At 37.7% G+C, this 27,402-nt stretch overlaps 2 protein-coding genes across 4 annotated transcripts; both read right to left on the bottom strand.

Annotated features, from left to right (window-relative positions):
* On the bottom strand, window positions 1-13,688 carry LOC308700021 (uncharacterized protein). Of its 2 annotated transcripts, XM_081381298.1 has the most exons (4): window positions 10,813-10,954; window positions 10,398-10,576; window positions 7,487-7,790; window positions 1-1,094 (listed from the first exon to the last, which is right to left on the bottom strand). In XM_081381298.1, exons 2-4 carry the CDS (start codon window positions 10,570-10,572, stop codon window positions 773-775), a joined length of 801 nt encoding a protein of 266 aa, XP_081237424.1. In that variant the 5' UTR covers window positions 10,573-10,576; window positions 10,813-10,954; the 3' UTR covers window positions 1-772. The 2 variants fall into 2 exon arrangements, with proteins under 2 accessions (XP_081237424.1, XP_081237423.1); XM_081381297.1 differs by lacking the exons at window positions 10,398-10,576; window positions 10,813-10,954 and adding an exon at window positions 12,430-13,688.
* rbl1 (retinoblastoma-like 1 (p107)) lies at window positions 13,575-26,600 on the bottom strand. 2 transcript variants are annotated; one of them, XM_081381295.1, is made up of 22 exons: window positions 26,333-26,600; window positions 25,016-25,149; window positions 24,635-24,835; window positions 24,488-24,552; window positions 23,694-23,822; window positions 22,857-23,002; window positions 22,680-22,744; window positions 21,163-21,349; window positions 20,750-20,916; window positions 20,490-20,602; window positions 20,298-20,401; window positions 19,981-20,118; window positions 18,836-19,000; window positions 18,594-18,729; window positions 17,996-18,226; window positions 17,697-17,884; window positions 17,409-17,585; window positions 16,745-16,816; window positions 16,455-16,539; window positions 15,793-15,929; window positions 15,516-15,677; window positions 13,575-15,175 (listed from the first exon to the last, which is right to left on the bottom strand). In XM_081381295.1, the coding sequence occupies exons 1-22, from the start codon at window positions 26,489-26,491 to the stop codon at window positions 15,005-15,007; spliced, it is 3,132 nt and encodes a 1,043-aa protein (XP_081237421.1). In that variant the 5' UTR covers window positions 26,492-26,600; the 3' UTR covers window positions 13,575-15,004. The 2 variants fall into 2 exon arrangements, with proteins under 2 accessions (XP_081237421.1, XP_081237422.1); XM_081381296.1 differs by having other exon boundaries at window positions 15,793-15,926.
* Window positions 26,601-27,402: the final 802 nt, after the last annotated feature.

The raw sequence follows: 27,402 nt of genomic DNA, 5'->3' as shown, positions 1-27,402 counted from the left end.
ATTTAATTTGTTTACCGGCATGTCAACTAAAATCATAGAACTGTGAACTTGAAAATGTGTTAATACATTTTTTGAAATATTAACTTAATACGCTTCAAGAAACTATTCTGAAAAAACGGTTTGGAAATCTGCTTTACACAATATCTATGAAAATGACCTTTGCTTTTGATTTATTTATTTGCATATTCGATTTTGATGAAAGGCAGGCGCCTTTGAGTTTTTTATTCATTTAATGAAAAATCACGGTAACAGACATACTTCATGTTCGGAGCACAAAGTCTAGCTCATGCTCCTACAGTCCAAAATAAACTGCATTTATACAACCCATTTTACTGCTGTATTGTGTCAAACAGAACTTAAGAGGTAGAGCAAGACTTTTATCCATTAGGAATTGATTGTGAAAAGTGGGTGTTACATAACATAAATCATTGAATCATTTAGAACAAGTAAATGGGGACAATTTTGATTTCAAAGGCAAATTAATGTCCCAAAAACCAACAGCTGGTAGTAAACTGGCATTAAGTGAATAAATATAAAAATAAACAAGACCTGCTTGTAAATCTCTCTTAGATATGTCTAGTAACAACACCAGAGCAAATATGAAGTAACCACCTTGCCATCTACAGGTCAAAATATGTAATATGGATTACAAATGTGTAAAGGAAGATGAAATGCACTTAAATACACAGGCACAGTACAGCTATATTCTTCACAGTCCAGCTGAGAACATCTACATTTGCAAAGCAAGCTCTTTGGCCAATCAAGCAAACTGTTAACACTCCTCTTTATCATTCTGTCCTGAATCCTTGGCCATCTTGTCTCTCAGATACTTGATTTTGAGTGAATAGTACTCTTCCTGAAGCTGTAGGACTCGTTCCTGTCTGCGCAGCACACACATCTCCAGATCGCTCTTTCCTGCTGCTTGTGTAGGCGGGGGTGCAACAGTCTCTGTGGTGTTTGATTGGCTGTCATTTGCACTGTTTACTGGCTGAGCGTCCAGCATCGGTGCAATCTCAGCTGGAATGATGTACTTCTCCTCTTCCTCCACCTCATCTTCCTCCTGTGAGATTGCACTTTCATTCTCAGTTTCAGCTCTGTGAGAGGACAAAGCTGTTAAATTGGCAAAACGGTGATTGGCAAATATAATACACATGAAAATTCAGTCACCCTAATGTTATTCCAAACCCATAGGCTGTTTTAATAGTAGCCTATGCATTGTTTTGCTCACCAAGGCTGAATTTATTTGATCAAAAAATACAGTTTGTGATATATTATTACAATTTAAAATAACTCTTTTCTATATACATATTTTAAAATGTAATTTATTCTTGTGACACAAAGTTACATTTTCAGTATCAGTACTCCAGTGTCACATGATTCTTCAGACATCATTCTAATATGATGATTTGCTGCTTAATTATTATCAGTGCTCAATTATTTATAATGGTTCTTATAAATGTGGAAAACAGTTCATGGTTTTTACTGCTTAACCGTTTTGTGGATTTTTTCAGGATTCTTTGATGAATAGAAAGTTTTAAAGAACATTTAATTCAAATAGAAATATTTTGAAGCATTAAAAATGTTTTGCTGAATAAAATAATTTCTTCGTCTACTTAATGTACAGATGTTATTATCTCCTAATCTTTTGATAATTTGGGTGATTTTGTTGTAATTGCTTACACAGCACAGGGAGGCTTTATCTGAATCATTGAACTATTTACAAAAAGAAGACAAGTAAACAGTCTAATAAATAAAATAAAATACAATAGAATGAAAAGAAAATTAAATAAACATGGCTTTACTTTTTTCAGGTGGGACTAACAATATATTCAGGAATAAAATACTACAGAAATAAAAGTAATCAAATGTAAAATAACACTGGATAGTTTTCATTGTAAAAATTAAACGGTTTAATGCTTACAACAACAGTTATTCAGTCAAGAGCAGCGAGTGATCTTCTCTTTGAAGAACATGACAGACGGCAGCAGGTTTATTAGGCCGCTGTCATTTTAAGGAATCACGGATCCAATATCCTGTTATACATGCGTTTTCTCTCATCTATTTATGTTCCAAAACGGAATTTAGCCGAATACTCTGCAAGACAAGCATTTAGACAGAATTGTGTATGTATTTGACCGTTTAAGCGCAATAAGCAGGAAAAAGAAGATAAAATATCACGTTAATTTTGAAAACGTAATTCCTTTTGTGGATCCTCTTGGTCTTTCTTCATGTTTCTTTGACAAATATCAGTGTTTCAGTCTCACGCACGCTGCACGCGAGTTAACCACGCCTACTTATTTACATGTCGCGGTATTACACAGAATAAAAAAATCTGTTACGGTTGACATTTTCTTCCGCGGTAGAAACGATATACCGTCATACCGCCCAGCCCTACTTATGTGGTAAATAAAGTTATGCTAGCTTATTTAGCATCTAACTTTTCTAATAGATGAATACATTTGTATGTGATATTTGCAATTTAAACATTTAATAAATGTATTTCCCCATAATATCATCAAAACTTACTTCACTTTGTTTAGTCCACAGGCTCAAATGTGTGCCTTCAATAATCTTGTGCTTTGGGCTTCTGAACATGTGATGGAGGCATTGTTGGATTACATTTTTATGTTGTAAAGTTTTTCTTTCTTCAAAGCAGAGACCAGGAGACAGTTGGGATCGCGTTCAACGGAAGTTATTCTTTATTGAGAACTCCTCTGTACACGGCTGTAGAAACTTCCAACATGATCAGTCTAAAACATTATACATTGTAGCTATATACATTCCAAGGGGGAGGGATTACATAGAGGCGGGAACTCTGAATAAAGCATGCAAATGAAGTGGGAACACACCCTACTCTGAGTCCAATTGAATCAGCATAACTATTCACATGCTGATACTGGCCAGGAACTCCAATTCCAAAAGCCATCCCAGAGCCATTAAAGACAATAGGTGAAAGTCAATCAACCTAACGACTCAATGTCTGGGCTCCGAAAGGTGAGAATCAAGTGATCTGACTTATTTAAAACACAATAGAGAAAACAAGTCTGGCAGGAAAGGAGACTCTTTGCTGGAGACTCAATAATCATCTGAAATCAGTCTACTAAACTTTATCAGTTTATGTACTATTGCAGTGGAAAAACTAAATTAAACTTTTAATAAAAATGTAATCCAACACTTCCCCCTTTGAGAGTTCTAATAACTCTCACAAAAATACAAATTTATACACTTAAAAGTTAATTCTTGTAACTTGTGTAAATTACAGGCACGTGTAACTTATTCTGTGTTGTGTCCTTGATTTACATGAGTGTCATAGTTCTTCTCAAAACCATAACTGTTGACACCTGCGACGCAGGGTGTAAAATGTCATATAAACTACATGATTACACAGAAAACCTTGTAGCATAAGAGTGGAATTCTTGAAAGTCCATGGCGCCTGAATAGCTGTGAAGTCTGTTTCCTGTAGCGTCCATTTCCCACGTAGAGTCGCTCTGATGACTCGTCCCTCATGAGGCTTGTTCATGGAAATCTGAGGTGATGCTTTACACCAGGTTTCTGCTTGCGAAGACATCAACACATTCGAGTAACACAAGAAAACAAAGAAACAGCAGAACAGCAATATTCATGCATAGACTTCATCCTTCCATAAGTCATTTGATCGTATAGTGGTTTTAAGTCTAACTTTTATCAAAGTACACTTAAAAGTTCATTCTTGTAACTTGAAAAAGTTACAGGCACATATAACTTGCTCTGTGTTGTTCATCTGTAATTGCATGTTGACACAGAAACAAACATGCAATTAGGGTCGTGAATTTTCTGCGTTGCGTATTTTTCATTTTCTTTTGTGATAGTTCGTTCAGCAGTGGGTCTGGTTGCCTTCTTGAGGTTGTGGCTTCATATGCAGGTGAGACGTCGTTGCATATGGATTTTATGGAACAGCCATCAAGTGTTTATCTGCACAGAGGAAGAAAGAAAACAAAAGACGACAGAGCAGTATTTGTCCAAACACTAGGGTTGTAGCAGTATTTGTTTAAACACTAGGGCTGTAGCATCTGCTGCGGTTGTTTCATTCTATCCCTATTTCTTAATTGATTTGACACCTATGGATCAGTGAGGTAAGGATGGACTAAATAATGGGGAAGGCCTATGAGGTTGTCTTCACCCTGGATTGGCCCCCGACGCTTGTTGCGTCAGTTCTTTCCAGGGCCCTCACTGAACCGTGTCCTATTCTGTCCCTGTGTTGTGCACACACTGTACAGTGTGTGAGAAAATTGGCACATTTTCATTCTCCAGTGAAACATCAGTCTTAATAGACATCATATAGAGCATGGAGGTCTGATTGTAGTGTTCTGCAGTGTAACATTTATGGCTGTGAGTTTTCTGAATGTCCCCCAAACAAAGGCTGTGACAGTCACTTTCCTTTTGTTCTATTAAACAAAAAAAAATAAGTCTTTCATCTTTGATGTGAGTTACTGGGGAAATTAAGCACTCACAGCCTAAATGGTTAACACGGTATCAGGTTGCCCCACGAGGGGAAGGGTTGCTTCAGAGTAGCAAGCAAACTGAGCAGGAGCTGAGTAACCTTATTTACATCTTTAAAATTCTTTTTGTTTTTTCTACACTCATTTCCAAAATGTCCGTGCTTGCCACAGTAAGAACAACTGGCTTCTCTAGGGCTTTTGCGTTTCTTTGGCTTCTCTGAGTAAACCTTAACAGAAACTGCTGCAATTCTTACTCTCTCTTTGACATCATAATCTCTTTCCCAAATAGTTAAACTATCTAGGTTACTTCTGAGAGTTCTTTTAGCCCACGTAATATCTAGGAATGGCAAGGCTGTTCTGTACTCAGCTACAAGACCATCTGCCCAAATTCGGATTAGAGCTCCTTTGTCAGCTAACACACTTTCGGAATCCTCCACTATTCCACTGTGCGTTACAGCTACCTGACAGAATCGTTCTGTGTACTCACAAACAGTTTCACCCTTCTTTTGTACACAATTGGTAATTTTCGACCAATCGATTTTGGGTCCTAAGATTTTCTTTAGGATTTTCAAAACACCTTCTCTCAAATCGCCTTTACTGACATGTTGCAGTTCGGAAGTAACAGCAGACTCAAAATTGCTGAATTCAGATTCAGTTAGAATTTGTGACATTAGCTGTGTGACTTCTGGCAACGACATGTCATAAAGATGCATTTTACTGAACAATGCTCTTCTAAATTCAGAAAAATTTGTGCGTGCTGAGGGTAAACTCTGGGAGAGTCTATCTATATCCTTCGGACCTAAAGATGTTTTGGCAACCGTTTGTATTTGGACAACAGAAGAGGTCGGAGGAACACTTTTAGTTCCCTGAGATCTTCTCCTAGCCCCACAAACCTGCACTGAATCTACAGGCTGATCAGTTACTGATTGGATGGCTACATTTGTTTCAACGAAAGCTTTTAAGTCAGGATAATTGTTATCAGGCTGACTAACTTCTTCCACATCAGTTTTTTCTGTATCTTTGTTGCGGTTTACTTTCTTAGTCAACGAAGATATTCTAGCATGGAGCTCTTTGATCTGTTTCTCTAGCTCAGAGTTGCGCTTAGACTGTTCTGTAGCTAGGGTTAAACCGAATTCTCTGTGACAACAGATAATGGCTTTCATATCGTTCTTGCGAATACTTGCTCCTAGTACCTTCTTACAATCTTCAATTGACCACACTTTTTCTGGATCAATGCAAAATTTCTTTGTTAAATACAATCTGACTGGCCCAGTCACGATGGAGTCCATGTGCTCTGATAACAAGGATTTAAACTCATTGTCTGTCCATAACGGGCTAGCTAATCCACCTTTCTCCGTTGTGGAAATCAGCCTAGCATTCCTTCTAACCATTTTGTGACTTTCTGTTACCACAAACAAACACTAAAAAGCTTCTCTCTACTGTCTTACAAACAGAGAGTACAATCTTATTAGCACATGAGGCTAATCTAATTCTAAAGCTAATTCTCTAGCTTACAGATAGGTCTTCTCTAGCAAGAGCATACACACAATATTAACATGTAACTGTTAATCTTCCCTTTCAACAACAGAGGATCAATTTCATCTCTAAAAGAAAACTTTTTAGAGGCTTATCTTTAGTTAACCAAACTCTACAGCTGTTTGTTAACTACTTCTCTGAACGGCGCAGAGGAAAACATTTGTACTGGTCTGCATTGGTTCTTTTAATGGAGTGAAACTCACCGAGTCTTTCATTTGTAGAGAAAGATTCCGTCTGGAAAAATTCAGTCTTTGAGATCTTTTTGGAGCTTGAAGTTTTCAATCTGGATTCAGAAAATTCAGTCTGGAACTCAGTCAGCTTTGTTGAGATCTTTGAGCTTGAAGTTTCAAGATGCAATTCTTTGAGTTTCCTTTTTTTTTCTCCATCCGGGTCACAAGGCACCATCTGTTGTAAAGTTTTTCTTTCTTCAAAGCAGAGACCAGGAGACAGTTGGGATCGCGTTCAACGGAAGTTATTCTTTATTGAGAACTCCTCTGTACGCGGCTGTAGAAACTTCCAACATGATCTAACTAAAACATTATACATTGTAGCTATATACATTCCAAGGGGGAGGGATTACATAGAGGCGGGAACTCTGAATAAAGCATGCAAATGAAGTGGGAACACACCCTACTCTGAGTCCAATTGAATCAGCATAACTATTCACATGCTGATACTGGCCAGGAACTCCAATTCCAAAAGCCATCCCAGAGCCATTAAAGACAATAGGTGAAAGTCAATCAACCTAACGACTCAACGTCTGGGCTCCGAAAGGTGAGAATCAAGTGATCTGACTTATTTAAAACACAATAGAGAAAACAAGTCTGGCAGGAAAGGAGACTCTTTGCTGGAGACTCAATAATCATCTGAAATCAGTCTACTAAACTTTATCAGTTTATGTACTATTGCAGTGGAAAAACTAAATTAAACTTTTAATAAAAATGTAATCCAACAGCATGCACAGTGCCAGTAGGGGGTGTGGTCTCAATAGTCATGCAGTAAGCAGTGTGGTATGTGCATGTGATTGAGGAATGGCATGGATATTCAAGTGTATTTGAATGGCATCTGTTTGTTTTAGTCAAGATTATGCTAAAATATACTTTCCTCAACTATGTTTAAGTTCCCTATAAAGAGCCAACCCTCAACTTTGAAAATTCCCAGTTTATTCCCATTTATTCCCATAAATTCCTGTTAATTCCCTTAAATTCCCATTAATTCCCATGGAAAGTTTCCATCTTTGAAAATTCCCAGAATTTTGCAACCCTACGAGTGAGTAAGAAGAGGCTGGTGTGTGTCAATTCACCGTCGGAGAGAAGAGAGTGAGAGAGAACGTGCAGCTGGTATTGGTGAAAAGCATTGGATCAATATTTTTGACAACACTACTAAATTATCATGTCGAATGCTAACATTTAGAAAGTTGGACATGATTAGAAATGAAAAGAAAACAGCACAACAGAGTTGTGTGGGCATACCCTGGAGAAGCGTACGGAGTCATGTAGCTTGTGCTCGGAAATGAAGAGTGTCCTTGGTTGTGATGAGCGTGTCTGTGGTAAGACGGCCGGTGGATAAACTCCCTCAAGAGGTTCCCTTGAAACTCCATCATCTCCTTCCACATGGCCATCAGACTCGCCTGTTCCTCCTTCTGTTCCTCTCTGGCTTCCCTCCGCAACCGTTCCTCATACTCCCTCTGGTTCTGCACATGGAGAGTTTCTTGATCTCTTACAGGGTCAGTAATAGGATGCTTCTTGGCCTTCTTCCTCGCAGGGTGAGCAACAGCTGAAAATAAGAGCACACAACAGTCAGTTACGCATGTTCATATCATGATTCACAAACGTTTTTTGTCCTTTGACCCAAAATATTTTCTTGAATTTCCCTCTGAGGTTTTGAGCTAATATTTTTCAATAAATTAAAGCGCCAATATGTAACAATTTAAAATTTAATAATAATAAAATAATAAAATTTAATAATAATAATAATAAAATAATAAAATTTAATAATAATAATAATAAAAGTAATAAAATTTCCGAAAATAACTATTTCCTCCAGTTGTGTACTTACAATATCTCAAAAGTCTCCAAAGATTTTTTATTTAAGAGAAATTCCGATTTTAAATAACTGTCCGTCCCGGAAAAGAAATGTCGCCTCTCAGTGACGCAATGTCCGCACTGTCCTTTTTTTCCGGTGTGGACCATGTGATATTCCACCACACCGGAACATCACATGGTCAAATGCAGAAGTGGTGGTTAAAGCGTTATAGCCATAGACTGTATGGTTACAGCTGTTATGGATCACGATTACTCTTTGGCGAGTATTGAAGTGCCAACAAATCGAAAGCGTCCATATTCGGATACACGCAGACTGTGTGACAAACGGAGGAATAAAACCCGGATAAATATCGGTCAGGCGTTTTCGAGATGGAGAGAGCTGCACGACAATCTTGGACTTGACAGATCTGCTCTCGCGAGTGTATTGATAGACAGGTAAGCAAATCCAATTTTTTTTTATTGTACAAGTAACGTAATAGTTACAGTAAAGATGATTTTAATAGATATGAATTAATAACAAATAGCTGTAAGTTGTAACAGGATAATATAGCATAACATTTCACGTTCCTTGCAGTTCATTAATTATAATGACATAAAATAATACGATCAGACATACAGGTAATACAAAAACGAATAAATTACCTCATCCGTGATCATGATTCATTAATTCCATTTAGATATATATCGCTAGATGGTGAAAACGCATTAAAAACGACATCTCCCATCGTCACCTCCTTCATAGCGTCATCAAGCTTCGCCTTTGTTATTGTTGGAAACTGTGCCCTCTTGTGGTCAAAATTTTTTACATATTGGAGCTTTAACAATATATTTGCACATTCAATGTTCTCTGATGTCGATTAATGGCCACATGACATGCTGTTAAACAAATAAAATATTAACTTTTTGGGGTTAGCGTTTTATTTTGATTTATTTTTTAAGCATTTAATTTTATTTAAATAATGACTAGCTTTTTGGGAAACCCAAATCAATCCGATCTTTTTTATTACTTTTATTAATTTCAAATTTTCAAAAGAATTATGTTTATATTTGTATTAAAAACACAAAATAACCTTATTTATATCTAGGGTAGATTTTCGGAAACTTTCCATGGGAAGTTAAAGGGATAGTTCACCCAAAATTTATTCTTTTTCCAACCCCGTAAGACTTTCGTTCATCTTCGGAACACAAATTAAGATATTTTTGATGAAATCTGAGAGCTGGCTCACTCCTTCATAGGCTGCAAGGTAATTGCTATCTGCCGGCCCAGAAAAGTTAGTAAAGACATTGTTAAAATAGTCCTGTTACACTACATGAACTCACTCAGAGGCCCACACAGAAGAAAATGAAGAGTTGAATAACGTCGTTATTTTTTTGCGCACAAAAAGTATTCTCGTCGCTTGATAAACGTATGGTTGAGCCACTGTAGTCACTTGGACTATTTTAAAGTCTTTACTAACTTTTCTGGGCTGGCAGATATGGATTACCTAGCAGCTGTAGGAAACTCAGCAGCGAAGACCAGAGGCTTGGTTGTATCTTCAGTAGGATTCTTCATTGAGAACACAAGCTGTCGGTGGCTGCAGTCATCAAGTCTACTGTGGCGGTGTACATAGTAGTTTAGATGTACAGATTTTAGTGGGCAGTGCTTAGATATGGAGACAAAGCACTTGGGTGTCGACCTTAAACTAAGTATGCAAATGAAGTATCCAGGTTTAGGACTCTAGAGTGTTACCAATTCTAATCCAATCAGCATAACTATTCAAAGACTGGGACAGGGGCTCCAAGAGCCAGTAAAGACAAAGGGTGAGAGTCTCAGTAATCTGACTCATTTAACTTACAATAGAGAGAACAGGACTGGCAGGCTGTAAACTTTGCTTAACAGCTGAAATCATCATCATAACCTTAAATGCTAGATTCAGTGTACTCTACCTTAGTTTGTTATGCAAGGACATAAGATCAGCAGATCTTAAACAGATTCTTAAATTTGTTATCCCGCACGGCCTTATGAAGGAGTGAGCCAGCTCTCAGATTTCATCAAAAATATCTTAATTTGTGTTCCGAAGATGAACGAAAGTCTTACGGGGTTGGAACAACATGAGGGTGAGTAATTACTGACAGAATTTTCATTTTTGGGTGAACTATCCCTTTAAGCTGGGGAATTTTGGAAATATTCCAAGTTGGAAACTTTATGGGAATTTACAGTAATTAACTGGAAACTTAGGGAAATTTATACAAACTATATCATAAACAAACATAAATATAAACATTTTGATTGCAGAGTGACCAGGAGCTGTCTGAATCAGACTCATTGTCACTTTAAATGGAGGAGAGGAACTCTTGCCTGGAGTCGCTTGTTTTGAGCCCTGAGGAAGCTTTAGGCACTTGACTATATGCTGCTGCATTTTTGTGGCATTCTTAACATAGGTCTTTGCACAGTATTTGCAAATGTACACATCCTTCCCTTCTACATTGGCTGAGGTGAAATGTATCCAAACATCAGATGGCGCACGTGGCATTGTTCTGTAGAACAAGATTAGAAAAAAAGCTTGTAATGAAAACTAATGCAATGCCATGGTATGATAGCTAGCCTCTTCAATTGTCAATGAAATTGCATTAGCTAGCTTACATTTAGCATATCTGATTTCCTGGCTAGCTAGCTAGCTACTGTATAAACATGTTTTGATTTTGTATTTGATAGTTTAACTTTAAGACCATAGGTCAAATATGTTTACCCTGGTAATGTCATCAAAACTTACTTGACTTGATGTAGTCCTTGGGCTCAAATGAAGTAGTGTGGCTTCAATAGTCCTGCTGTAGTGTCTGTGCGGATTCTAGAAATGATCTGAGCATGTGTTGGAGGAATGCACAGTGCATGCAGGGGGCGTGGCCTCAAGAGCTCTGCAGGAAGTAGTGTGCATGTGATTGAGGAATGCACGGGAAATTCAACTGAATATGCATTCAATCTGGTTGTTTTAAGATGGGTTTTCCAACTACATCAAAATTCCCTGTTATAGGCTAACCTGCAATTTTTATTCCCATTAATTCCCATGGAAAGTTTCCAACTTTGAAAATTCCCAGAATTCTGCAACCCTATTTATATCTGAGATTATGATAACTGGACACTACTTGTGGAATTAAACATGCAAAAGAGGTCGTATGACAACAAGATAGCATACTGCATGCATGCATTCTTACATACTATTTTGAACAACTTTGTGCACATTACTAAGTGTACGCTATTCATTAGGACGTATAAAGCTAGTATTGTACGCAAAACACAGCCTCCCCTTCACTTATTATTTGTTTGGGCAGTTAAAAATGTAAATAAACCGTATTGCACATAAAATAGCCAAATTATCATCCAAGTAAGGTCATTTTACAGCAATGTACAGTACTGTGCAAAAGTTTTGGGCACATTAGTATTTTCACCCAAAAAGCATTTTTTATGCTAGTTATTTAGGCTATATCTTTTGCTGTATATATCAGTTTACATTTCCAGAAATTCCTTTTGCCATTAATTGGAATAATCCAGTGAGATTTGTGTATGCACAAGGAGTCTGACAACAGCCGGTATGATCTGATCTCACCATCATCGAGTCCGTCTGTGATTACATGAAGAAACAGAAGAAACTGAGACAGACTAAATCCAGAAGAACTGCGGGAACGTCTCCAAGACGCTTGAAGAAACCTTCCTGCAAAGCTACAGTACTGTGAAAAGGTTTAGGCACTTGTGTTAAAATGCTGTAAAGTTAGGATGCTTTAAAAATACTGTTATTAATAGATTGTATTTATCAATTAACTTCTATTAACTAGCCTAAATCAAATCAATATTTGGTGTGAGCACCCTTTGCGTTCAAAACAGCTTTTATCCAAGATAAACTTGCACATATCTGTGCAGGAAGGTTTCTTCAAGCGTCTTGGAGATGTTTCTGCAGTTCTTCTGGATTTAGTCTGTCTCAGTTTTGTCTGTTTCTTCATGTAATCACAGACGGACTCGATGATGGTGAGATCAGATCATACCAGCTGTTGTCAGACTCCTTGTGCATACACAAATATCATTGGATTATTACAATTAAAAAAGGAATGTCTGGAATTGTAAACAGATATTTCCTACTGACACACCACTGCAAAATATATAAATAACTAGCTTAAAACCTTTTGTGTGTGTGTGTGTGTGTGAAAATACTAACGTGCCTAAGACTTTTGCACAGTACTGTATATACAGTTTATAACTGCACACTGTTTGTATAGTTTATCATTGCACAGCTCTGTTTCCCAGTTTGTGTAGTAAGCGAAATGCAGTGTATATTGTGCATTATCTAGCATACTGTCTAGACTGCGCTGTATTTAACATGCATTGCGCATCAACGCACCTCCTGTCATCATGTCCCCCGTCTCCGCGTCATGACTGACGGACGCGTCGATGTCAGTGGACGCGCTCCTGCTCTCATTCCGCGCGTCCTCGATGGATGTACTCTGGGGCTCTTCGAGTTTCACATTATTATGAAGTGTTAAAGTGTTCGTAGGGCGGTTGCTGCCCCATATGGACTTGCAGAGATCATAATAATTCCAGTACACTCTGCCGTGCCCGGTGTTTTTGTGATGCTCGTGTATTTTCAGGAACTTCTGCTTGAGTGTTTTCAGTTTGGTGGTGACCTGTCGCTTGGTTCTGTGGATGCCCTGCGCCCGAAGGAGCCTCGATATCTCGGCGTAAATAAGAGAGTCGCGAACGGTCCCGCTGATTTGCCTGCTGATTTCTTCATCCTGTCGGATGTACAGCAGCGCCCTCGTCTCGGTGTCCGTCCAGTTTCTCTCTACTGACATTTCTTCATACATTTCGCGGCGTGGAAACCTTGGGGAATCACGTAACATTAGGGGGTTCATTGACTCAAAGCATCAGTTGATTCTACACTCGCGCATCACGTAGGCCTGCAAGTGCATGACGTAAGTACGTCACTCGTTCTGAACTTTCTGATTGGCTCAGACTGACGGGCCGCGGCAGCCCTCTAGCGGCAGAACATGAAATATAATCACAAATCGTTCAGTAATACACAGTAATAATTATGTGCTTTCATTGTGTATCTGCGTTTGTATTATCCGTTTTCCCTGAGATGTTATCTTAGTAGTATATAAAAAAAAATCGGAATCGTTTTATTATTATTATATTATATCCTCCTGGGACCCAGGAATAGACTTTTGTCTACTGTAGTGGACATTATATTTTAGTGAATTTCTCTGTAAAGTTAAAGGATATCAGGGACATTATCCAGGTAAATCTACATTTATTTTTCTACATTGTAGCTCAGATGAACGTGAACCCTTAGAGCCCAATTCATTTTGCAGATGAGGTCAATTAAAAGATCTAATGTGGGTTTATGGTTAGATCAGAGCTCTCCAGATCACAAATATATCCTACATCTCTGGCTCAAACCTGCAGAAATGAGCCTGAAACAGAGCCACATGAGATCTTCTGGAGCAAGCACAGCGTCAATTCCTATAAATATGGAAAAACGAATTTGAGAATTGGTAAAACATGTTTTATTGTTATGTACATGCTAAGGCACTGACTGTAGAACAGACCAACAGCTGATTGGTCAAACCAACAAATACAATAAAGATAAATTACAGACAGTCACTGAAAAAAAAAAAAAAAACATGTTTTTTTGGGGAAAACATATAGTGTGAAGAACTATTTCTAAATTTAAAATATGGAGGGTGTATAAGCAAATATTTCAGAGGATATTCCAAAGCTACAATACAAAGCACCAACTGCAAAGAGATCAACAGAGTTGGACATCGAGTTAGATGAAGGCAAAAGAACATAAATGGATCAAATAAACAAGGTTTGTACAATAATTAAAATTTCAATACCAAATTAACCGTCAATACTGAGAAATATAGATACAGCTTGCTATAGCACTAGACTGGTCACATGATTTGAAGGGGGAAAAAAGCAGTTCACTACTCATTTTTGGCATGTGACCAATAAAAGTTACTTGACTGAAAAACATGAGCAGAAACAAATACAATTATAACAGCAACTGTTATAAAAAAAACAAAACAAAAAAAACAAGTGTTAAGCAAGTTATTGTACACCACACACACAAGACAATGGAAAAATACATCAACAAATTTAACATCTAAATGTTCAAATTAACTGTAAACATGACCATTTCAGAAAACAAAAAAACTGTTCTGATAAGAGAAAATGAATGAACCTTAAAAGGCATAATACATAATTAATGGAGAGGTGTAGATACCACACATCTGAATATAGAGCTGCACAGGGCATTTGCAGGATGCTTGCAAAACTTTAAAATTACCTTTGTGTTGGTTCACCAAACACACACACACACACACACACACTCACTCACATGCTCAAATTCACGCTCACACAAAAGCGAGGTTAAATTGCCCTGTACATTGTGCCAATATATAATTTGAATTAAAAAAAAAATCACTAATATAATCAAATTATTGTGATTATGTGACCATGTGATAAAATGTTTCTTTCATATTGCTACAGAACATGAGGGGATATAAACGACTGGGAGATTCATTACATACTTGAGACCGACTCATCTACTGCAAAAACGATGATTGAGAAAGCAACAGCTACAGAATATCTCTGTAATAAAGAAACAATTCATTATGAAAGGATGATGCGAATCGTGAAAAAACATGATAAATGTTTCTTAGATTCAATACTAAGCATTTAAGTTTGTACTGATCTAGTAAACCCCACATGGGGTTGATCAAAAATCAGTCAAGACACATGAGCTGTGACGGTTTTTTGGCTTTGTTGTTGTTCTGTGACATAATTAATGCGCTGGATTCTAAACTGATAAGAGACTGATTGTTGTCGCATCTCTCTCTACATCCTGGAGTCGTTGAGCAGCACATAGGAAGAGTTTTTGGCTTTGGTAATGAGACTGGGCGTCCCACAGGTCAGAGACTCGCTCTCTCACTGACCACATCCTGCAGGCGTTTGAGCAGCACGTCGTCGCTCTCTTGCCGGAGGCATTTAGATGGAGACCCGGTCTCATCGCCATCCATTGTGAACGCCCGCTTCTTGCTCACCCCGCCCTGACGGATCATCTGGTTTATGTCACTCAGCTCCTGAAGAGAAAGAGAAAGTAGAAGGCTTTAACCACAGCCATAACTGAAAAACCGCAATCTATCTATATCTATATTATGGAGGTAAGGATAGTGATGAAACTAAATCAACTGATTTATAATTGTAATAATCAGTTATAGAGACTATAATAATAGTACCCAGTTGCATTGCATTTCATTCTATGGACATTTCTTGAATTATCTTCCTTGTGATCGACAGAAGAAAGAAAGCCATACAGGTTTGGAATGACATAAGGATGAATAAATGATGGCAATTTTTAAAATTTTTTCATGAAATATTTCTTTAAGGGAATTATTGCTGTTGATGTGCGTTGTGACCAACCTTTGATGGGCTGCCAGTGAACTTGTACGTGTAGGCACTGGGGGTGAGACTCGAGCCGTTTTTATGAGGAGAGACAAAGATGGAGTGTCTCTGAGACACACGGCGAGGAGAGAGAGGCTGAGCCCGAACCGATGGGAATGGAGATAATGGAGGAGCCTCCATCTTTATAGAGAGAGAGAGAGAGAGAGAGAGAGAGAGAGTGAAATGCTTGTTTCCAAAATGTTTTTAAAATATTTTAAAGACAAGATTTTCAAATGAAGCAAAGCAATTCACCAACCTTGTTATCAAGCGTGGAATGTGCATATTTGAGAGCGAATGATTTCATCTTTAACACATAAACTGAGTTATAGAACTGGATGAGGTCTCCTCTGTCCTCTGATTCGCTGTCAGCCTGTTCAATCCTCTCATTGGCTGCTAACATAAACATAAATAAAAACATTATATATACACACAGACACACTCTTATGCTCACAAAGGCATTTATTTGATTAATATATAGTAAAAAAACAGTGAGAATGTGAAATATTACATAAATATTAAAATTATGTACAAAAAATGCAGGTTTTGTATTTTAATACATTTTGAAATGTAATTTATTCCTGTGACCAAAGCTGAATTTTCAGCATCATTACTGTCACATGATCCTTCAGAAATCATTCTAATATGATGATTTGATGCTCAAAAAACATTTCTTATTATTATTAATGTTTATTATCAAAAACATGATAAATTTTTTTCAGGATTCTTTGATGAATAGAAAGTAAAAAAAAATGAAATGGAAATATTCTGTAACATTATAAATGTATTTACAGTCACTTTTGATCAATTTAATGTCTTTGCTGAATAAATGTATTAATTTCTCACACTACTTTTGAACATTAATGTAATATTGTGCTTTAAAAAAAGAGACATCTGGGACTTTGTCTACATCATTCTTACACTGGTCTGCTGGTGGATCCACTTCCATGTTCTCATCTGCCTGCTGCTCTCTGGGACGCCTCTTCAGTAAAACACTGCGGTACACCTACAAACACACAAACAGGATGATGTGGATGCCTCATATGTGCTCTCATCACATAAGCTTTTTGATAAGCTTATCACATAAGCTCAAATTCCAAGCTTTTTGACACTAGGAAGCTTGGGCACGCATCCACCTGGTACTTTATCAATAATATTTATGTGCAATTCCACATCGTAGGTTTGGAAAGACCAGGACTGTTGATACTCACGTGACTGTGGGCCTGAGGTTGGGTTCGGTAGCATTTCATAATGTCCTGAAAAGTGTGCTCTTCTTTTGTTATCTGCAGAAGAAGAAAATGAATAAAACAAGAAAATTTAAATGAAAATGTTTCCATCTGATGATTAGAGAATTTTTCAGTAATATATATATATATATATATATATATATATATATGTTCAAAAGTTTGGCGTCAAGATTTTTATTTTATTTTCTTAAAGAACTGAAACCATTTATTCAGCAAAGATGCATTTATCTGATAAAATGTTACAGTAAAGACGTTTACAATGTTACAAAAGAGTTATATTTCAAATGAATGTTGTTCTTTTGAACTTTCTATTCATAAAAAAATCCTGGCAATTTTTTTTTATCAGTTTCCACAAAAACTGCACAAGTTTTCAACATTGATAATAATAAGAAATGTTTCTTGAGCATCAAATCAGCATATTATAATGATTTCTGAAGGATCATGTGACACTGAAGACTGGAGTAATGATGCTGGAAATTCAGCTTTGCATCACAGGAATAAATCAAATTTTCAAATATATTAAAATAGAAAACCGTTATTTTAAATTGTAATAATATTTCATAATATTACAGTTTATACTGTATGTTTGATCAAATAATTGCACCCATGGTCGGCATAAAAGACGTACCTTCGATATAATGTAGACGGCACAGAGCAGCAGCTGGTCCAGGTGTCTGTCCTTCATCAGGTCAGTGCAGTGCAGCAGAGAATGCTCGAAACACGTCCAGATCTTCCCTCGCAGCTCTGAGGAGATATCCAGCTTCAGACACAGGTCTCGCAGACGCACGCTGGCTAAATGATACACCTGAAAGAACGAGCAGCAGAATTATGCACTTCCGCTAACAAAGATCTTCATTCAATACCAGATGTCAAAAAGCACAGATGGTGTAAGTCAGCAAAGAACACTCTTCCTCACCTTCCTGAAGAATAGCGCGAGGGATCCAGTGCGGCGGGGTTTGCTGGTTGCCAGAGGCTGTGTGTCGGGTGGAGCCGGAGCTGCGGTTCGGCTGGGGGAGGCAGTCAGTAAGACATGGCCCGTGAGAGGGTTCATCTCATTGGACTGAAGTTGGATGACTGTGATGCCGCCCATCTCGTTTTTCATCACTAAAGGATACGGAACACCAGCACATCAACAACAAAATCGAACAAACATCTTTTTGGGAAATGTTTTGCTTGCTATAAGAGGTTGAAATAGAATAAGAGTGGTACTCGGACATGGAATAGTGAGCTGCTGGCCGTTTATGGTTGCCATGGAGAGGACAGTCGTCGTGGTGGTGGTGTTCTGGTTGTTTTCCATGGAGTTCGGGATGATTTTGATGGGAGTGACTGAGATTCTTTTCACTGGGGACTGTGGTGGAGCGTCGTCACCAAACAAGCGTCTCTTAGCGCTGCCAGCCGCTGGAGAGCTGTAGCGATCGTGGAGAGAGAGGGGAGATTGAGGGACGTCTAAGAGAGAAAGGACAAAAGTATGAGTACATCTGATTCAATATTCAAAGAAAGCATTAAAGCCAATCTAAGATAGAATTTTTTTTCAGGGGGGCTTTTTTGTGATTTTAAGTCGGTTAGTTTTAAGGTCATGTATGCTCAGGGGAAAACAATTTAAAATGAATAAATTAAAAATAATAAATATAGAATAAATACAATTAATATAACGCATTTTAAAATGGTAAATGGACCGAATATGTTCATAATAATTTTTTTTGTCCTATCAAATGCTCTCTAGAATATCCCTCCCCTTTAATTTTAAACATTCATAGGTATGTCTTAAAGCCAAGCATCATAGAGGACAGCCTCATTTTGAGACGTACAGTACCTTTGCGTGCGCTGGAGCCCAGGCCTGTGCGGACCTCCCTGATGCGAGGGTGGATGATGGGAGATAGCGCTACCAACGGCAGGTGAGTGGGACCACCTGCATTGTTGCCCGTGTCAAAACTATTGGAAAAATTTACCTAAGAAACACACACACACAAAATATGTAATATCTGTTATTTAAATGACCCACATGACGCTTATACAATCTGTTCTCCCAACAAAGCAGTTTGTGAGTGTGTATACCTCTTCCACAGTAGGGATTTTATTGTTAGATTTGTTAAGCGCGTTCCACAGGGCCGAGTCTCTAGTCCAGGCTTTGCTTTCCAGCACCTGCTCCTCGATACTGTTCAAATGCTTCACCATGTCTCGGGACAAACCCTCCTCAGAGCGGATGAACACCTCAATCACCTACACAAACACATCATGAACATTTACTTTGCGTTTCAGGTTCCTTTAAAAGCACTTAACAGCTTGTTGTGATCTTCAGAGACACATCCATATTTACACTGCAATGTGATACAATAGTACACTAAAAACTCTAACAAGGATAAAAACCACACCCTAAAACTGAAGCGTGTCTCTGCAAGCATATAATATGAGCTGACACTAGTGGTTCATCGGATCACAAAACTCATGGTTCAGATCATTTTATAGCTTTTGCGTCATGGATCGGATCATTTTTGGTCAAAAAAAAAGAAAAAAATTAATACACAAAACTACTGCCTGCACACTAATTACAAGCATAGATAAACACACAATAACAAAGTTACAAATAATGTATGGTCTAAATAATATTTCAAATTTTATGTATTTCTAAATGTATAACACCACTATACTGTTCACTGTATGAATTAAATATAGATTAAAGCTGTCTTTTGGTGATTGATTAACATTAATGACACAGACAGCAGCAGGTGTTTATAGGCTGCTGTCACTTTAAGACCTAATGCACGGGTCCAATATGATACACATCAGATTTCTTTCTCAGCTGTTTACATTCACTTAAGGCATAACAGACTGTGTTTACAAGAACACTTGCCGAGATGAGTATTTTAACATAATTTTGTGCGTATGTGTCTGTTTAAGCGCAAGGACATGCGAAAGAGGAATCAATTCGGTGTTCTGAAACGCGTCTCACTGTGTGCGCACAGAGAACAGTGCACGAGTATTGAGTAATTAAGTTCTCTTTCGCCTATTCTTGCACTGGAATGGTTTTAAATTACTTGAATGTGTAAACTGGCAAGACAAAACACGTGCAAATGATAAACTTTAACTGCATGATGGTTGAACTTTGCAATTAATACGCGAATCACATGCGTGCCAAATCATGGGGCCTGGTCCGTACGGATCACGGATCAACTACGATCCTAGCTGACACCGTTAAGTACCTTGTAAAAGTAGAAAGGTGGGATCTGTAATATTTCCAGTATCCATGGGAAGGTTCTTTGAGAGCTGTACGCAAACAGCACCACCTCCAGACAGCACGCCAACAGAGAGCAATGGAGCACCTCCTGCTCTAACAGGACCTGATAGAGATCAGGAGGAGAGAGGAAGAGGTGATAATCTCACACAAAAGCAGACAGTGAGAGCTGTTATAGAACATTGAAATAAATTTGGAAAAATCCATTTTGGTGATATAAACAGTGAAATGAAGAGTTCAAATTTACAAGCATATTTATATGATTTAGCAGGCATGGAGACTGACCGCCATATCTTTGCCCTGTAGTCTCTTCATCTCCAGAGTCATGATATTCTCCAGGATCTTGAAGTACAAGATCTCTGCCAGCTTCAGACGATTCTCTGCGAAATCTACACACAAAAACCTGCACTCAGTTACATGATAAAATGTGAGGCTTTTCATAACAGTTAACTTTTTTAGATGTGCAGCATGTCTGACCCATATGTGATCCTGGCAGGTCATCCGTGGGTTTGGTGTAGGCCTGTTTAAATATCTCTCCCATGGTCTTCAATCGGTTCAGAATGGATTCAGTGGGATTTCGAGAGCAGGAACTATAAAATCATGGTGAAAATAAAACAAAATCTCTATAAGAAAACAGACTGAAGCCTGAGGGCCATCATGATGGGTTATGCATGCTCAGATGGATGTGTCATTTCAAAAATCAAACTATTTGTGCATGGTTTGGCTTTGATACTTGCTTAAATATTTGGACCAGCGCATCACTTGGTGCGTTTCGTAGGCCGGACACCATGCTCTGCAGTCGGCTCACACTTTGGGTGGCTGAGGAAACGGGGGTGACCAGCACCTCTTTCTCCTTCAAATACCGTCGTCCCGTTAGAGGTGTAGAGGGAGCAAGGGACCGTGTCTACACAAAAACACAGCAGGATAGGTCAAAGGACATACACCACCATTCAAAAGCTTAGGGCCAAAAGTTTTTTAAAGGATATAATATGGATAATAATAAGAAATGCTTCTTGTGCAAATCAGCATTTTAAAATGATTTCTGAAGGATCATGTGGCCCCGAAGCCTGAAGTAATGATGCTAAAATAAACAATATATACTGTAGAACTGCATTTTTATCAAATAAGAGTAAACATCCCTCTTCAGTACCTTTTCAAAGTGCTGCTGAAGGTTGTTCTCCACCTGCATGCGGGCGGATAGTTGACCTGACGGAGGATCAGCGGTGGATTTGCGAGGTGTGCCGATCTCTTCATCTGCATCGGCCCCCAAAAACACTCGCTCGTCAAAATCCCCCACAGTCAAAACATATTCCTCATACTCACGATTTATGGCTTTACTGAAAAGACAAAAAGATTCATATACAGGTGCATTCTGAAAAAAGGCATTCAATTTGATGTGTTTATATTAGGGATGGAAGCGGTTAATCGATTATCGATTAATTGTCGACAAGAATTTACTCGATTAAATTAAATTATTGTCGGCTAATTGACCTATGGCTAAGCAACGCCCCCTCCACTCAGTCGGACAAATAGTCAACATTCGGTAAAAGGCGCTATGGCAGCTGTCACAGTTGGAGACATTTCACAGGAGGCAATTGATGATTTTTGGAGACAGAAAGATTATATATCATCTCAAAGACACCAAAAGGGCCTTAACTATGCATTGGAGGGTTATATTAATCATTTTATTTTGAGAAGGTCGATGAAAAGCTTCAGCTCCAGACAAAGATTTAACGTTACAGGTCAGTGTGTGGTCAGTTTGGTGCTATTTCGCTTTAAACGCTCGCTTTATACGCGCGTCCTATTCGCTTTGGACGCGCAAATGGATTCAAAATGTTCAAGCGTCGAACTAGACGCGATACGCGCGAATTTGACGCTCTATTCGCGTTTTTATGTGAACGCAGCATAATGAACAGGCTGCAATGTCAAGATTGCGCAATGCAGGAATGTGTGTGTCAGAGAGAGAGAGAGAGGCGCGGGCGCGATCGAACAGTGGAAACATAAAAACATACTCCATTTTGTTCATACAGGACATCATTAAAACTGCAAAGTGTTTAGCCTACTTATATTTGTGTAAAACACAACATTGTGCTTTTGTCAAACTCTACTCTTGTCAAACTGCAACGCAGCTAGAAGCTAGGCTAACGTTACGTTAGAGATGTTAAAGATAACGTGCTGCTGCTGTTAATGTTTCAAGTTTTTCATTCAAGTAGTTTACCAGATAGATTATTATATGTAGGCTTAATATTGTAGGCTAAGCCTACCCATGTAGATTTTTATTTAAAATTTATTTTATGTTGCTTAATGTTTCAACATGCAACAGGTGAGCCAGTGCACAATTATTTTTTATGTATTTTAATTTTCTGTAGATAATTTATTTTGTTAAACTACATAAATGCCATTATCCCAACTGTTACAATAAAACATCAATTGAGCAATATAACATGCATTTTTATTCAGTAGCCTATAAGCAATATTTAGCTTTTTATGTTAAAGACACTATTGATACCGTGAGAAATTTACATTCTCAGGAAAATAGCCGCTTATCAGTTAATCGTTAATCGATCGATAAGGTCAATCAATTAATGATTAATGAATTAATCGATAATTTGCATCCCTAGTTTATATGCATTTGGTGTTTAAATAAATTTCATGGCATATGCTTACTTGTTGTCTTGGAAATTTGGGGTGTCCAGTAATTCAGTCAGAGTGTCAGCATCACCTTTTAATATCTGAGAAAAATAAAGGAATAATTTGAGAATGTGGGAAGCATGACAAAGCTGTAAACCAGCAATTGTGTTGTTCTAGCAGTGTAGATTGGTTGTAAAAGTGTGTGTTCCTCACTTTTTTCTCAAACAGTGTCTTTATGTAGGGTTTGAAGTAGTGCTCCTTTATGCCTTTGGCCTCCACCACCAAACCATCATGCAGTTCACACAACTTGTCAATGACACAGGGCATCTCCTCCAAGTTTTCTGTGTCCTTTGGCAGTCCTACACAAAGTGAGCAACATACAGATTCAATTCTGTAATTGAATCTGATAAAAACAATACAGTACTATGATTGGTGATTCAGGATTGTTGTAGAGTGTTGTGTAAAAGCTTTTAAACCACTGGTATGCCAGTTAGAAATCAATACAATGCAAATGATGTATGATAGAAACACATAAACTCCTGAAAATCTGATAATAAATTAATCTTTTAAAAATCACCTGAAATGAAACTAAAGTTTTTAGCTCATGTTTTAGTCCTAAATTGTGCTATGTATGCTAGTGTACTCAAAGTTGACTAATTAAAGTGGACTGAAATTAGTCACATAAACGAAAAGCTATTGGGGACAAGCGCCTGATATGCTCTTGCCACAACTTCCTACTTCAACACGTCATACAGGAAAGAAAACAGAGCTCGAAGCATTTCATACGGTCACTCATTAGGAGTTATAATAAGTTGTACTGTTTTAAATGCACTAAAACTTCAACTACACAGTCAACAGCACATTAACTTTATAAATAGTCAAAAATATCTCAAAACTAAGTGCACGACCTTGGCTAGTGACTCCTCTAACGCAAGCAATGGGCTCACTTGTATCTCTGTCTGCCTTTTCAAGGATAATGATTAGTAAGCAGAAAATCTACAATCAATCAAGAAAACATATTCTCTCACAGCAAAGTGAAGGGAACGTTACCTCTGAAGTGTTGATTGATGAGATCTTTCCTGTTGGAGCACATGAGAGCGTTGCAAAACACCAGGTCCAGACAGCAGAGCAGGAGGTGATAGGAGTTCACCAGGTCATCTCCAATCATGCGGAAATTACCTGGAATAAAGTACAAATCATGTCATTAGTTTACTATAGCGTTCAGATCACTCAACAAGAAAGTTTTGGCCAAATCTGTCAAATATGTACGTAGATTAAAATACAATGGGGTCAGTAAGATTGTTTTTTTAAAGAAATGAATGCTGTTATTCAGCAAGTACATCCCGGTCTCCATAAAAATATTAAGCAGCACAACTGTATTCTACATTGACAATAAGAAATGTTGGTTGCATTTTACTTTACAGTACGTGCACCCACAATGTACTTACCCACAAGAGTACTGAGTAGTGTTAGGGGTAGGTTCAAGGTTAGTACCTAATTATTACCCATTAATAATAATAATGTTCATGCGAAACAGGATTTTAAAATAAAGTGCTACCGAAATGTTTCTTGAGCAGCAAATCAGCATATAAAAATGATTTCTGAAGGATCATGTGACACTGAAGACTGGAGTAATGATGCTGAAAATTTAATACGATATTCTGTAATTTTGACCAATGAAATGCAGCCTTGCAGAGCAGAAGAGACTTCATAAATTGGGTTTTGTTTGATGCTAAAACCACACAAATTGTGTGAATTAATGAACTGATTTATTTTATGTTGTTAACAGCATGATTTAGCTAAAGTATGGTTGAAACAGGGAAGGCTTCTTTCAGTCAGCTTACCTTTTGTATACACAAAGAGAGTCCAACAGAACTTGAAGACGTCACTGATGTGGCATGGAAGACGCCTTAACAGAAAGAAATATATTTGTAACCATTTTCTTTTTCAAAAGAAAGCTGAGAAAGGCGATAAAAGGCAGGCCGTTTTACCGGTGTTTGCGGCTTCTGGGCAGGCGAGGAGGTTCGCCCTGAGGATTCTGAAACATGTCCAGAAATATTGGCTCAAATTTTCGGAAAATCACTGTCGACACTTCGAAATTGCGCTCTAGTCGACCTATGCGGCTACGGAAATCCTGAGAGAGGTTCGACATGTCCGACCATTTCTTCATCTTGCTGAAGAACTGGATCAAACTAGAAGAAAGACATAACACATCTTAACATACACACCTACATTTATTTGAAATAAAAAGACTTGAATGCATGAAATAAATGCTCTTTCTCATCTAATTCTTAAAAACTAAAACTTTTACATTATATAAACTGAAATTACGACAGATGATGTCCATCCCGCAGTCTGTTTGAGGTCCTTACCTGAGTTTGGCTGAGCGCAGGATCCTCGTGAGGGAAACACAGTTGCCCTCCATCACGCCCCGTCCCACTGTAGGGATAGAGCTCTTCCTACAGGCAACGTACAGAGAACAGGCCAGCCAGTGCACGACATCACCCTGAGACAACCAAACACATGACAGAAATTAAGATATACATGTCGTACAGCAGAATTAACCCCATAAAACCTAATGTATCAGTATCATATTTAATACATGAATGTTTAAGGCCTCTAAATTACCAACATGATCAAAACTGCATTCATTGATTTTTTTAGCAGGTCAAACGGATTTTAGTATAATGCTAAAATGTCCACCTTCAGGTCACGGAACACTGCTGTGAAATATTTATTATTTTTATTAAGTACACATAAAAACAACTTTTATATTGTTAATAATGCTTCAAGATGAACATTTTCTGGACTAAAGCAACTTCATTATATTGATAATAATTTGTTTCTCCTCCATTATGAGCTCCATATACACACTAGACTAGAGCATACTATATTAGGCATACTAGCATGATGTATAACATCTGATACAAAAGAAAATAAAAAATATGCATATTTGTTTTATTTTGTCTAAAGGTACAATAAACTGTGCAGTTAAAAAAAAAAAAAATTCTTATTTTAAGTCTTTACATGGTTAAGCTTGAATAATGAACACCACTAGTAAACATGTATAGAGAAGTTTACTAAACATATATCATCTATATTTGACATTAAAAAATGTGTTGAAAATTGTATCTTTCCCAGAATTCCCTTGACAATGACTTCATCTTTTATTTGTTTATGTCATGTGACATATAGAAGCCTCTGTCATTTTAAACGCAGAACATTAACTCAAGTTTGTTTGTTGTTTTCTGTTTTGAAAATGGTATCATAACTTTGACATATTTTTGGATATTGACCGTGATAGTACTTTAATTACCATGGCACAATAATTAAATACTGTGGTGATACCATGGTAAACCAATGGAATCAGATGATGATACTATGTCACTTTGAAATTCATGTTGCAAAATACCTTGATACTACTAAGTGTGTACTATAGTATTCTTGGAAGTGCCATGTAAATTATGTGTATTATGGTACGCCAAGGAGAGCATGTGAATCCCGTAACGTTACTTGTTGCAATCTCTTAGACTAGTTAGGGTCTGTAAATGAAGCTTTACTAGCTGGTAATGGTTATTTGGACTATATATCTGCGTGAAAACAAGGGTGAGTTGAAGGCAGAGCGCGAGATGACAGCGGGTCCTGTCGTTTGGTTGTTGTGGTAACGTTAATGTGAATTAAAGTGGAACCTCTAGCGTGTACGTGTTCCAGATGGAGCTGAAGTTCTGGAGCGCTTCGGCTGCCGTCTCCTCGTCCATATTGAGCTCTTGACAAAGCGCCTCGAGATTCCTCCGTATCGAGCCATCGTCTGATTTAACCGACTCCGAATCAGTTTCATCTCCCCGCATCGCTGTAATCCGTAAAATCCGTTAATATCCAAAGAAAAGTGTTTGGGTAAAACGGAATTGACCCGGAGTGCCGCTGACCTCCTGATGCTATCCCACAATGCCAAGACGTGCGAATGGCGCGAAAACGGGCTCCTCTTAGCCAATGGGAGAGCAGGACGAGATGGCGTCATTACAACAACAAAGACGACAGCGAGGTAGCATGGAGGATTTAAATTACCCCACAGTGTTTACCAATTTCTACATAATGTAAAGGATATAAATACATGCTGTTTTACTTTTGTAATATGTATTTACCACTTCGTACATAAATTGTCTGCAATACTATTTGTGAATTTCACAACTGCTCTTATTTTGCTTATTTGATCTTAAATTGTAACGTTACTTATCTTGTATTATGTGACGTTTATCCGTGAGTACTGAAGTTATACTTTATATAAATATAATTAGAAATAATTGTTATTATTTGTTATGTGTAATTATTATATGCAACACAATGAATATCAGCAATTCTACATATTAAAACTAGAAAAAAGCTTGGATATTTAAAAATATAAGTTTGGCATACAACAACTAACTGATTAACATCAGACTTATTGACTTGAAAGTTGAAAGTCATCTTTTATTGCACAATAAAAGATCACATACCATGGTTTGAATTATATGATTGGTCCACATCGGTGTACAGGAGCTATTTGAACAAAACAAATAAAATATCCCAAATAATAATAATAATAATAAAAAAAAATATATATAAAAACACCCACAACTCTCAGCATTGCTGCAGTTTCATACCAAGAGTATGTTCACTTTTTTGTCTTGTGTAATCATCCCAATATAGTGCACTTGCTTCAAATATAACCACAAACTTACGGTGCTTCCTTGTCATGAACACTGACCGTTATTAGTTGCAT

Source organism: Scardinius erythrophthalmus (assembly GCF_964197995.2).
Source record: "Scardinius erythrophthalmus genome assembly, chromosome: 12".
Classification (NCBI taxonomy): domain Eukaryota; kingdom Metazoa; phylum Chordata; class Actinopteri; order Cypriniformes; family Leuciscidae; genus Scardinius; species Scardinius erythrophthalmus.
This window is presented reverse-complemented; position numbering and strand designations above follow the sequence as displayed.

What these genes read in the sequence shown, in the direction of transcription:
- LOC308700021 (XM_081381297.1), bottom strand. Translation starts at nt 12,940, where the DNA reads ATGAACCCCCTAATGTTACGTGATTCCCCAAGGTTTCCACGCCGCGAA. An exon ending in GGGGGACATGATGACAGGAG is followed by an intron (nt 7,791 to 12,429) that starts GTGCGTTGATGC and finishes TCTTATTTTCAG; the next exon opens with CTGTTGCTCACCCTGCGAGG. An exon ending in ACTCCGTACGCTTCTCCAGG is followed by an intron (nt 1,095 to 7,486) that starts GTATGCCCACAC and finishes GTCCTCTCACAG; the next exon opens with AGCTGAAACTGAGAATGAAA.
- rbl1 (XM_081381295.1), bottom strand. Translation starts at nt 26,491, where the DNA reads ATGCGGGGAGATGAAACTGATTCGGAGTCGGTTAAATCAGACGATGGC. An exon ending in TCGCGCTATTCTTCAGGAAG is followed by an intron (nt 17,586 to 17,696) that starts GTGAGGAAGAGT and finishes TCGTTCTTTCAG; the next exon opens with GTGTATCATTTAGCCAGCGT. An exon ending in CCGTCTACATTATATCGAAG is followed by an intron (nt 16,817 to 17,408) that starts GTACGTCTTTTA and finishes CTTCTTCTGCAG; the next exon opens with ATAACAAAAGAAGAGCACAC.